The 13,213-nt window shown below is 35.6% G+C and overlaps 1 protein-coding gene across 1 annotated transcript; it reads right to left on the bottom strand.

Moving 5' to 3' along the window:
- Positions 329–9,875, bottom strand: LOC109327650. The gene is made up of 4 exons (XM_019560820.1): positions 8,371–9,875; positions 7,173–8,092; positions 6,299–6,649; positions 329–583 (listed from the first exon to the last, which is right to left on the bottom strand). The coding sequence occupies exons 1-4, from the start codon at positions 9,566–9,568 to the stop codon at positions 329–331; spliced, it is 2,724 nt and encodes a 907-aa protein (XP_019416365.1). The 5' UTR covers positions 9,569–9,875.

Genomic DNA, 13,213 nt, shown 5'->3' with positions numbered 1-13,213 from the left:
ACCACTTCCAACATGGCACCATCACCTTACCCTTCATTTCTTCTTCGTTGCAGATTGCTGATTTGTTTACCAAACCTCATTCTACTCAACGTTTTCGTTTCTTGACTAACAAACTCTCGATGCTTTCGATTAACGCATCTTGAGTTTGAGGGGGAATGTTAAATGTATTTTAGTTATTAGTAAAGGGTAGTCTTGTCTTTTTGTATTTTCCTAACTTCCTATGTATTGGCCCTTTGGCCTTATCTCTATTATTAATCCCATTTGCATTTCTCTCCCTTCTCTCTTCTTCTTCTTCTCCTCTCCCTTCTCTCTTCCCTATGCAGCTGATCTAACAAAAAGAATCAAATATTACTTTATCACCTACTAATTCTCTTGAGTTCTCATCCATATTCTCAGCAGTAGTGTCCTCAACTAGTCTGGTGGGTTGAACATGAGTCTCTTCTCTAATTTGGTGGGTAGTGTCTTCACTATGCTCCTCATTCTTTAGCCTATCATGCTCTTCCTTATTGTTGGCATTTGAATGATTCATGTTGCTAAAGATATTTGATTCTTCAATGGAATCCTCTGAGGGATTAGTTTGCACCTGGTCAATTGAATAAATAATGTGTAAATCAAAGCTTCAAAGTTCAAATTTTAATTTTCTGATTTTAATTTCATTGGATAAGGAAAACAGAGCTACTGTTAGACGTGTGAAGAAAACATGGGTGAAGAAAACATGGGTGGAGATATTCTATTCTATTTTCTTTGTTTCACCCTTTTAGTGGAATAAAAATATTCCACTTTTCAATTATATGCATGTTTTAAGAATTCAAAGATAAAAAATTCTATTACCAATTGATGAGTTTAATTTATTGAAAAATTTATATTCATGCCCAAGCTTCTATTTACTACTTGAGATCTTTTTTTAACACTAAGAATATCAAATCTAAAAATTATGAAGATATCAACTATGAAGTAAGATTTGTTTGGTGATCTAGATTGGTTAATGACATAATTTGATAGGAAGAATGATAGGATATGAGCAAGATTAAAAGAGAATGATATATGAGTATGATAAACTCTTATTCTATCATATTATGTATGAACCAAATAACGATAATATTGATGTGATGATGATAGCAATAATGATGGTGGTGGGTGAAGTTCATTATGAGGATATGATAAAGAAAATACTCACTTTCTTATCTTACTTATTTCTAACTTAGCTCAAATAGACAACACACTAGATAAACCATAAAATAGGTGTATAGTATGTCGTTATTAGGGATGGTAACGGGTATGGGTGGGCGCTAATAGTGTTTTCTTATTCTCATGCCCGCAATATTTGTGGGTACCCGTACGTATTAAACAACACTTACTTCTCTACTTTTCTATATTTTCACAGGTTATACTTCATTCATCAATCATCATCTTATTACATTGGAGACTATGTTGCATCAAGCACAAGCATCACGCATGAAGCTTCAAGCATTATCAACATACTAGTTGACCACTGTGTGGACAATCAAGTTGCATCAACTTTGCACCATCTGATGTTGCACGCACATGAATATGTTTTCATTGCCTTATAATTGAGGGTCTTTTAGGTGTTTGGATATAGCAGCAAAGCTCTTCTATTTTACCATGTGATCATTTTAGATTTAGTTAGAGTAGTTATGAATTAGTTAGTCTGTTACTCGCTTCTCAAGTCATCTTATGCAAGTATATATATCCTTGTACTTTCTTCTCTTTAAGCAGAGAAATATACATAATAAAAGTAGGCATATTCATTGAATATATCTTTGTTACACATCATGCCTTTCTCCTTTATGGTATCAGAGCTCTCATATTGAGAGTTCTGCTGCTAATCCATTCTCCTACCCTCTACTGCATCAACCACTCCTTCTTCTCTACATAAGGATCTATTCACAATCAGCAAGATGGATGCTCAATCAAACACAACACAACAAGCGCATGACTCCATTGATTTTTCACAAAGTCCTACCAACAATCCCTACTACCTCCATCTAGGTGAAAGTCCAGGGATAATCCTAATTTCACCACCTCTGAATGGAGGGAATTACCACTCATGGAGCAGATCCATGAGATCAACCATGAGCATAATATCAATCAACTAAGCAATAACTTGGATGATTTAGAACCAATTCTCACAGGTATGACTCTTAACAACCAATCTTGGATAATTGATAGTGGAGCTACAGATCATGTCACCAATAACATCACTTTCTTTTCATACTACACCAATATAAAACCTATTCTTATCAAATTACCCAATAATCTAGATATTACTGCCAAACACTTAGGCACTGTCAATCTTACAAAGGATTTAACTCTTTACAATGCTTTGTATATTCCTGGTTTCAAGTACAACATTATATCTATTCATAATTTGGCTAAGGACAATAATTGGAAGTTTACCCTTGACAAATCCTCTTGCCTTATTTAGGATATGACTTCTTTGTGGATGATTGGTCAAGCTAAATCTCATAACAACCTCTACATCCTCATAAATATTGGCTGACATGCTCATAAAAATTTTCATGATGTTAATTGTCTTGAAAACAATATTGCTTCCTCTTTTGATCTATGGCACTTTAGGCTAGGCCATCCTTCATACAATGTGCTTAAGAATATTGCTCATGTTTATCCTGATGTGCATTTTGATTCTAAAAGAGTGTGTGATTTCTGCCATATTGCTAAACAACCAAGATTGCCTTTTAAACTTAGCTCTCCATGCACTAATATTTCCTTTAGCCTGGTCCATATGGACATTTGGGGACCACTTGGTGCTCCCACCATTCATGGACATAGATATTTTTTGACTATTGTAGATGACTTCACTAGGTTCACTTGGATTCACCTCATGAACAATAAGTCAGAAACCAGAACATTGATTCAAAACTTCATCCAACTTGTCAATGTCCAATTTGATAAGAAAATCAAAAGCATAAGAACTGACAATGACTTTGAATTCATAATGCCATCATACTATAAAAGTCTTGGCATCATCCACCAGACTTCTTACATTGAAACACCCCATCAAAATGTTGTGGTTGAAAGAAAACATAGGCACATACTGAACATTACTATATCTCTTTTATTTCAAGCTAATCTGCCTAAACAATTTTGGGGATATGCTGCTAAGCATGCAGTGTACTTGATTAATATTCTCCCCACCCCTGTTCTGCAACAAAAATATCCCTTTGAGATTCTTATGAGTCAAAAACCAACCTTAGATAACCTTAAGGTCTTTGGTAGCCTAGCTTATGCATCCACCATTACCAACCATAGAACCAAGCTGGACCCAAGGGCTAGGAAATCTTTATTCCTTGGATATAAGTCTGGAACAAAGGGTTTCCTCCTCTTTGATCTGAAAACCAGAGAGATTTTTATTTCTAGAAATGCTCTATTCCATGAAAATATATTTCCTTATCATGCATCTGAACAGAAAACAACATTTTCCCCCTATCTCAACATTGATGAATTTTCCTTCCTAGATTGTGATGTTCCTCGAACACAAACTCACAACATCATTGATCAAATTCAACCTGACCATGATGTTCCTCATCTCACAAACAACCTTGATCCTTCTTCCCAACCTATGCAGACCAATAACCAACATCTTAGGAGATCTCACAGAATCTCCAACCCACCTGCATACTTAAATGATTTCCACTGCAATATCCTTACCATTTATTCTCACTTCACTAAATCCCATTTAAAGCATCCTCTCAGTAAAGTTCTTAGTTACCACACCATCCAGTCTACTCATCTACCTCATTGCCTTTCCATCACTATCCACAATGAGCCTAAATCTTACAAACAAGCTATCAAATCCTCTGATTGGATTCAAGCAATGGCCACTGAACTCAAGGCCTTAGAACAAAATAATACCTAGACTCTTGTCCCTCTACCTACTGATAAATTTGCCATTGGTTCTAAATGGGTATACAAACTCAAATTCCACTATGATGGCAGTATTGAGAGGCACAAGGTCAGGCTTGTAGCCAAAGGCTACAACCAAACTGAAGGCCTGGATTTTTATGAAACCTTTGCCCCCCGTTGTCAAATTAACCACTGTGAGATTGCTGCTTGCCCTAGCTGCTAAACTTGATTGGTTTTTGCATCAACTTGATGTAAACAATGCATTCCTTCATGGTGATCTCAATGAGGAAGTCTATATGACTCTGCCCCCTGGTGTTCAATCTTCTCAACCAAACATGGAATGCAAGCTTAAGAAATCTCTATATGGATTAAAACAAGCTAGTCGACAATGGTTTGCCAAACTATCTACTTTTCTCATATCCTTAGGATACAAGCAAGCTCACCATGATCACTCCCTTTTTACCAAAATTCACAATTCAAAATTCACTGCCCTTCTCATCTATGTGGATGATCTCATTCTTGGTGGAAATGACAATATTGAGATCCTTTCTGTTAAAAATCAACTTGATACTCGTTTTAAGATTAAGGATTTGGGTACTTTAAAATATTTTCTTGGCTTAGAAGTTGCTAGAAACCACAAAGGGATCACATTATGCCAAAGAAAGTATGCCTTGGACTTACTCTCTGATACGGGTTTTCTGCATTCTAAACCTGTCCCTACCCCTATGGTCAAGCATTCTAATTTACATGACCAGGACAACACCCTTTTCCATGATCCTCTCCTTTATAGGTAATTGGTGGGTAGACTTTTGTATTTAACCAACACTCGCCCCGACTTAAGCTTTGCTACTCAACAATTCAGACAATTCATGACCAATCCAACTACTAGACATCATCAAGCTTTAACTAGAGTTCTTAGAAACATCAAAAACTCCCCTAGTCAAGGCTTGTTATATCCAACCACATCCTCTATTCAAATTAAAGGTTTCACCGACTCTGATTGGGCCTCCTGCCCTGCAACCAGAAGATCCATCTCTGGTTTTTGTATGTTCCTTGGTGATTCTCTTGTTTCATGGAAATCCAAGAAGCAACCAACTGTGTCTCGAAGCTCATCTGAGGTAAGTATCGTGCCTTAGCCATTGCCTCTTGTGAGGTTCAATGGCTGAATTTTTTACTAACTGATTTCCAGGTCCCTTTCAAGGAACCTGTCATTTTGTATTGTGATAACGATTCTTCCAAGTACATAGCAGCCAATGCAGTATTTCATGAGCGCACCAAGCACATTGAAATTGACTGCCACATTGCAAGAGAGCACCTACAAAACAAGCTCTATCACTTTCTGCCCATCCACATTACTGAGCAAACTACTGACATTTTGACTAAGGCTCTTGAACCTTCCTCTTTTTATTACGGACTACCCAAGTTGGGAGTAATAAACATTTACTCTCCAGCTTGAGGGGGTATTAAACCACACTTACTTCTTTACTTTTCTATATTTTCACAGGTTATACTTCATTCATCAATCATCATCTTATTATATTAGAGACTATGCTGCATCAAGCACAAGCATCACGCATCAAGCATTATCAAACTACTAGTTGACCACTGTATGGACAATCAAGCTGCATCAGCTTTGCACCATCTGATGTTGCACGCACATGACTCTGTTTTCATTACCTTATAATTGAGGGTCTTTTAGGTGTTTGGATATCAACTAATATAAAAAATTATTTTATGTTTTTATGATTTTTTCTTTTTAATTATGTGTCATTTTTTAATTGGATTATTACAAAAATGAGACATAAAAAATAAGACAAATGATATCAATTTTATACATTGATTTTCCTAAAGGAAAATGGGCAATCCTATTGCCAATTATGGAAAAATAATAATAAAATTCGTAAAAATGAGACTTTTTACATAATTGGCAATATGATTGTCGATTTTTCTTTTGATACCAATCCAATTAAAAAGAAAAATATCATAGAAATATAAAATAATTTTTATATCACTTGATAAAATGTGAATGGCCTGGAACATGAAGACATAATTTTTTTGGGACACAAAAACAAAAAATATAAGAAAAATTTTGAAATTGAAAATCTGCATCCTGGAAGACGATTTTGGAGTGAGAAATAAAAAATGTTAAACTCTATAATGACATGCCTTGTAAGTGAAGAAAAAAATGTGAAACTCGACAACTTGGTTGCCGATTTTCCAAAATGCACACCATTTTAGTAATTAATTTAAAAGGTACTCCAAGACTATAATTTTTCAATCAATGTGTCCCAAGTAAATTTCCCATACCCTGTCCTACACTATTGACTCACCAGACTGTTAATTATAACATGATAAGCTAGTAGGTTTATAATACAGATCAAAGGAAATAAACATTTACTCACAGAATACATACCCGAGACGGATCGAAGTCAATATTATGGGATTCAAAAGTTGTATCATCCATCAAAGCGTGAATGTTTTGAGGCACGGTATCAGGTGAACGTTCATCATTGAAAGTTTCTTGTGTCATATCTTCCACATTAGATTGTTCAGTACCTATATGAACTCGTTGATTATAAACTGGAGATAAAGCATCTGGTAATACTGATCTTGGTGATGATGCAACTGAGGAGGTAGAGGCTTCATCAATTGATTCTTGCGGCACAAGGGATGAGTTCTGTGTGTTATCTTGATTTGTGGATTCTGGGTTGTTAACCTCATTGATAATCTCTACCTCATTTATGAAATTTTCTGGCATGATGCTCTTGAAAAAAGGAAATTTTAAAAGTGAGAAGCTGGAAAAACATCTGAAATTCTACATTTAGGGTCCGATTGCAAGTTGGATGTTGAAACTGAAGTAAGAGAAAGAAAAAGAATTAAAAGTTATGAAATGCACTTACGATGACTCTGAAACATTTATTTTCACTTCTTCCCTTCTAATATTCAACTTGCAAATGAATCTCGAACATAAATTATATTTCCAATTTCAAAAGAAAAGCTATTTGAATAGAGGATATAATGTTAACAAAATATTTTTTTATTCATAACTGAAATCACTTTTTAAAATATTTTTAGACTCACTTTTGTTTTCATTCATAAACAAAGGGGTTCTAATTCTTGCAAAAAAAGTGGGACACAATCTATTCATGTATGAATTCAAAATCACAAGAAAGTTGTAAAAAGAAATGTTTTTTTTCACTAGTTGGACTAGTTAAGATTTATGTTTAGTGACAATTAGGCCTGACCAGGTAGCAATTTTATTTCATAATAGTGCCAAAATGACTCACCTCATGTTTCTTAGTGTGTGTTTCACTAGGTAAATCATCCAAAGAGCAATCCATCAAATTCTTTTGAGGTGATGACACTTGAGGACATTTAGAAGATTGAGATGCTTCAGCTTCCTTCACATAATTTTTCATATCACCAAAGATGTTATGATCACTATTAATTGCACAAGTTGGAGTATCATCAGGCATATCACATCTTGAAGAAAAAGAGCTCACATCAGCTGCATTTTCTTCATCAATTTGTCTTAGAGAAATTGGTGAAGTAATTTCCTTGAAGCTATTGTTTCCTTTTGCTATATCCTCTGTACTAACTCCTTGTGTTTCTCCTCTTCCATGGAATGAGGCTCCCCACAAATCTTCACTGCCAGAACTAATATCTCTGTCTATGTCTCCATCATAAAGTACTGAGTCTCTTTCACTGGTTGAATTAGTCTCAGCAGTTTCTTCAACTGTTGAAGCTGGTGAACCAACTTCAGAAACCTCAACTTGCAGGTCTGAAGCTATGGAATATGTCGGCGTGTGACAAATGCGCCTATCGTTAGAAAACAAATCATGTTTCTTATCGAATGGAGATGGAATATGTTCTTCAGTTATAGTAGTACTAGTAGATGATGGGAATTTGAGGAGCCTTTGATGAGGTACATGAAATCTTAGTCTTGAATTATCTGAAACTCTTGATGTTTGGACATTCGGGATATTAGGAAATAAGTTTGGCTCACTAGTATGACCTGACATGGATTTTGTTTCATGAGCACTTTCTGTTTTCACATCTTTCATTTCAGACGCGTCGATTTTACGTTGTTCATCCTCTTGATGTGTTGTTTCTTCTCCCTCTCTTGATGCATTGTATGTTTGAAATCCACTTTCACTTCCTTCAGTGTATAACAACTGGTCAATTAGCCAGTCATGGTCTCCTTTATCTGCAAGAAGAATATACATTCAGTTGAAAACATTGCTTCATAGTGAAACTTTCACCACAATTTCATCTTTAGCTACAAACTCATTTTGCAACTTCCCCTTTTAACTACATAGTGACAAAATCACATAGCCAAGCATATTATAAGTCCTTCTTCTGAAAGTAAAATTAACACCATTAACACAAATAAAATGCAATAAAACATATTTTCCCAAAGAAATTGTGATTTTGACAAAAACAAAGTTTTATGCGAGTTAATTACGAGGACAATGCAGTTGTCACCTGAAATCCATTTGAACCTTGGGTATGCAAGCCTGTCTGAATACTTCCTCCGATTATGAAGGATGTAATTGTGATCTTTAGCTCCATGAATTTCTTTGGATTCTGATGGGAAATTTGGGCCTAAACTAAAGCTTTCATGCCTGCAGAATGCGATGTCTTTCTCCTTAACTATAAATTCTTGATCAAAACTGTCTCCTATAAGGTAAGGCCTCTCTTCAGAATTATCAAAGGGAATGTCATATGGGGTACTTGGCATAATAGATGGTGCAGAACAAGGTATTTCTAAGCCTTCAAAGTCATTTTTAGAATCAAGAGGATTGCTTCCTTCAATTAATATTGGAGCAATATGACTTGGTGCAATTGATTTTTTATCAATTAGACCATTCTCATGCTGAACCCTCTTTAGTTTTCTTGCTCTTCTTCTGGCTATGAGAGTCTCCAACCTTTTATTTCTCTCGATCTCAGAAATTCCAACCACCATGAGGTTCTTCTGATCATTAGCATTCCATTCTATAGCTTTGTTCCTATCCTCTTGTGCTTCTTCGGATCTAACATCTTCGTCTTCCTCGTCTTCTACATCCTCAATCTTTTCATTATCCATCTCTACCAAGTCTATCATGGAAGGTTCGAATCTTATGGTTTGCCTTCTAGGAGCCTTAGATTTTCTAGTAGGCAAATCATAATCCATTGAACTCTCACCTTTCTCAAAATATTTACCTTCTTTGTTTTTGTTGTTTCTTTTAGTGAACTCATTATGAAACACTGTTGATAAGTCCTTGACTTTTTCTTCTAATCCACCATATACATCCCATTTCTTACCTCTGAAATTTCTCCTTCTGCTTGTGGCGTTCTGTGATGGATATTTATCAAGCAAGTCATGTCTCCCACTGTTCGGAATGTTTGAATATTTTGGTCCAACCGTTTTCTGCTCTCCATTTTCTTCTTTTTTCTTCACATATTTGAGTTCAGTTTTCTCAGAACTCCAAAAGATTCTTCCGAAAATGGCAGCGCAAACAAGAAAAGGGGACAAGTAAGCCAAGAAGCTGTAAATATAAGAAAGGAATAGATATGAGATGAAAAACACCAACAAAGCTCCTGAAACTACTGGATGCCTTTGCAGAAATGTGTAACTAGACTTTGCTGAAACTTGAACCATTTTACACAAACGAAGTAGAATTTCCTTTACATTTAAACCCATCTTCGTTTCTTTAAAAGCTACAACAAGGAACAAACTAAAATGCTTCCAAGCTTGTGAGTGAAATTTATTATTTGTCACAACCTAAAATGGAAACCTCAATTTGTGGACATTTTATTTTTTACTAGATTTAAACAAGGAAGTATAATCATCACAATAAAATGTGACATGATTGTTCCGCCATAGGAAAAAGGTTCATAACCACTGACTAAGGAGGATTGGCATTGTATAAGAAACTAATATGTAATTGGGTTATAAGTGAAGAACAAATTAGGAGAACAATGGTGGATAAAAAATGTAACATTGATGTGGTTTGGTTCTAGGTTCATAGATCATCAAAAATGAAAAAACAAAAGTAGGAATTGAAGAGAAAGAAGGCCAACTAGTCCACAAATGGTGGTTTGCAACAAACAAATGTTTGATCTTCCCCAACAAGTGGTTAGCCATTGAACTGTGACACATTAGTTTTCCTTTTTAAGTTAAGATTTTGTTTGGTTGATAATTTCACTGAATCCTCATATTTAGGAGTTATTACATAAATTATATATCACGTAGCAATATCAGCAAGAAGCCAAGATCCAGTGCCATTATTAATTATTTGATCCCACACAAGCACCTCAAATGGTTATCCAATACGCTTCTTCTCACGTGCCCTCCTTAATTGGTACTAGTTTTGTTAATCATCACAATTGCAGTCACAATATACAGTGTTGTCACTGTATATTCACCTTTCAAACACAATTTTCTCATTTTGGTAAAGAATTGCAAATTGATTCTTTCGTATTACTTCGTGGTTCTTTTGCAAATTAATTCTGTGTAAAGAACAAACCGAATTTTTACCTACAGTTTAACTAAAAGAAAAGAAGTGGTAATATACTGATAGAAACTACCAAGAGAACCTGGAGTTCCTAACAACACTAATCAACTAAGAATTCTTAACAGGAAAATATCTCATAACTTCATTGCATCCGCTGCCCTATCATTAAATAGTGGCTACCCATTTACCTTAACACATTCATGAGCTTCATAGTATTGGGCCCGAATTGTTTAAGGGAAAATACCAAAGAATTAAAATAACATAAAGGAATTACATAAAGAAATATTTAATTAAATATAATTCATCATCCAATTGGACTTCTTCTTCACACGGTTGGGCCTATTGGTGTGAGTCTCAGCAATTGGGTATCTATCATTGCCCAGTTCTCCAAGAATGACCTTGTTCTCAAGGTCAATGAATCTGGATGGAATTTGTGGTGAGTGCATTGCCTCCACGTGAGAAGGGTTGGAGGGAATTGGTTCCAGATCCAATGGTTGGGGAAGAGATGGCGCATTTTTCATGAATTGAATGGAGGGATGGATGAGAGGAGCCGTTGGAGCATTAATAGGCACACTGCCCAAGACACGTGGGTCTGCTGGCGTGTTTAATGCTGGACGGTGGAGTGAAAGAAATTGTTTGAAATTGGTGGAGTCTTCAATGTAATGAGTGAATTTCGTGTAGATCCAAGACTCAATGAATCAACATTTAATGTGTCGCTACCCACTTTCTTGGGCGCGACGGAAATAAAAGTAAATAAATGCAATGGAGTCGTCATTGATATTTTTAGTGGGAAAACATGAAAAACCAGTTTAAAAATAAGGATTGATTTGCTCACAGATAAAAATTTAGTTCGGAAGTCAGTTATAGACGAGGAAGGTATTACACACCTTATACCACCCATTATAAAAACGATACCTAGATCAGTTATATGAGTATTTCTTCAAAACATTAATTTTACTCTCACATTATTAAATGAAATAAAGAAAGACAAAAATATTTTTTTTTTGTGTCTGACAAGGAAATACTTGCTCTTATGTATCTCTAGCTACAATAGAGAAATCAAGGCTATTTAGTTCTTTCATAAAATATTTGATTAGTAGATATTCTTTTTTTATTTATTTTCTGTTTTCTTTTAATAATAGGATAAGATAACGCGATAGAGCACGAATCTCATAGTGCACTACCCCCTCCATGACTTAATTAAATTGTTTTGAAAATATCAACTTGAAGTAACGTGACATGACACGAGTCCCATAGTGTACTACTTCTCATTGATTTAACTAAATTAATATATTTTTTTGAAAATGTCAATTTAAGGTAACGCGACATGGCACAAGTCTTATTGATCACTACCTCTTATTGATTTAATTAAGTTATTTTTTGAAATTGTTAATTTAAGGTAACGCGATAAGGCACAAGTTCCATAGTGCACTATCTCTTATTGATTTAATTATGTTATTTTTGAAAATGTCAATTTAAGGTAACGCGACAAGGCACAAGTCTCATAGTGCACTACCTCTCATTGATTTGGGAAATTAGGGTGAAATTGATTTGGGAACTTAGGGTGAAATTGATTTGGGGGTTTATGGTTAAATTAACTTAAGAATTAAGTTTTAAATTAAATTTGGGGGTTAGGTTAAAATTAAATCAATTTGGGGATTATGGTTAGGGGTTACCATGGAGGTAACCCCTTTTCTTGAAGGGGCCGTAGGGACGACAACGGTGGGAACGGCGGCTGCAACGACTCCACCACCGACCATGGTGGTTAAACCATCATGCTCTTGGCCTGTTGGAACAAGAAAAAAAATGAACGCGGTGTGTCAAATGACAATTTTTGTTTTCAAATACAGAGATTGAACAGTATAGGCACATTACATTAACACAAAGAAGAAGAAACAAGTGAGAGACATACCTTTTAGAGCTTATGGAAGATGAAGAAGATTTAGTCTCCCCCTTCCCTCTTTTCAAAAGTGAATATGCCTCATTTGCTAAATTAGGATTAGGTTTTGCCTTTACCTCTATATTTTTTTTGAAATTTTTGCTGAATGAGTTTTAGTTGCTAACTTTAGTTTTTATGAGGGGGTGAGATTCGGGTTGAAAACCTTAATCTGGTTGGGCCAAAGGGACCCAATTCCTTTTCAAAAAATTTATGCCTTACCTTCACTTGAAAAAGTACTCATCAAATTCAATTTTTTTGAAAACCAACTTACCCCCTATCAAAATTGGATGTTTACAGTTGTCCCTCTTTACTTGCTTCTTACTAGATAATAGGAGTAACAAAAGTTACTACAGTTATCACAGTGAGAAGGAAGTAAAGATAAAAAATACCAAATTTTAACTGGGAAATAACACAAATTGGGAAACATTTCAAAGATGAGGCTTTATACCACGATAAATGAGACCATTAGGGGGGGGGGGTCAAAGATACGACACGAGGCCACCCGGGGGCCTGGTGCTAAAAGAGATCATGGGAAAGCATGGATAATGAGGAACTCTGGGTCGAAAACAAAATGAGGCCATTGGGTGCCATAAGACACAACATTAGACCACTAGGGGTCAGGTGCAAAGAGAGACCACGATAACACATAAATAATGAAGAACTGTGGGTCAAAAACAAAATGAGATCACTAGGGGGTCACAAGACACAACACGAGACCATTGAGGGGTCGGGTGCAAAGAGAGACCACGAGAACGCCAAGATAATGAGGAACTCTAGGTCGAAAACAAAATGAGATCACTTAGGGGTCACAAGACACAACACGAAACCATTGAGGGGTTGGGTGCAAAGAAAGACAACATGAATGCACGAATAATGAGGAACTCTGGGTCAA

Source organism: Lupinus angustifolius, chromosome LG15 (assembly GCF_001865875.1).
Source record: "Lupinus angustifolius cultivar Tanjil chromosome LG15, LupAngTanjil_v1.0, whole genome shotgun sequence".
NCBI classification, from domain to species: domain Eukaryota; kingdom Viridiplantae; phylum Streptophyta; class Magnoliopsida; order Fabales; family Fabaceae; genus Lupinus; species Lupinus angustifolius.
This window is presented reverse-complemented; position numbering and strand designations above follow the sequence as displayed.

Coding starts and splice junctions, on each gene's coding strand:
- LOC109327650 (XM_019560820.1), bottom strand. CDS start 9,568: ATGGGTTTAAATGTAAAGGAAATTCTACTTCGTTTGTGTAAAATGGTT. Junction 6,650..7,172: donor CACACACTAAGAAACATGAG/GTGAGTCATTTT, acceptor CCTTTTTTCAAG/AGCATCATGCCAGAAAATTT. Junction 584..6,298: donor TTGACTTCGATCCGTCTCGG/GTATGTATTCTG, acceptor TCAATTGACCAG/GTGCAAACTAATCCCTCAGA.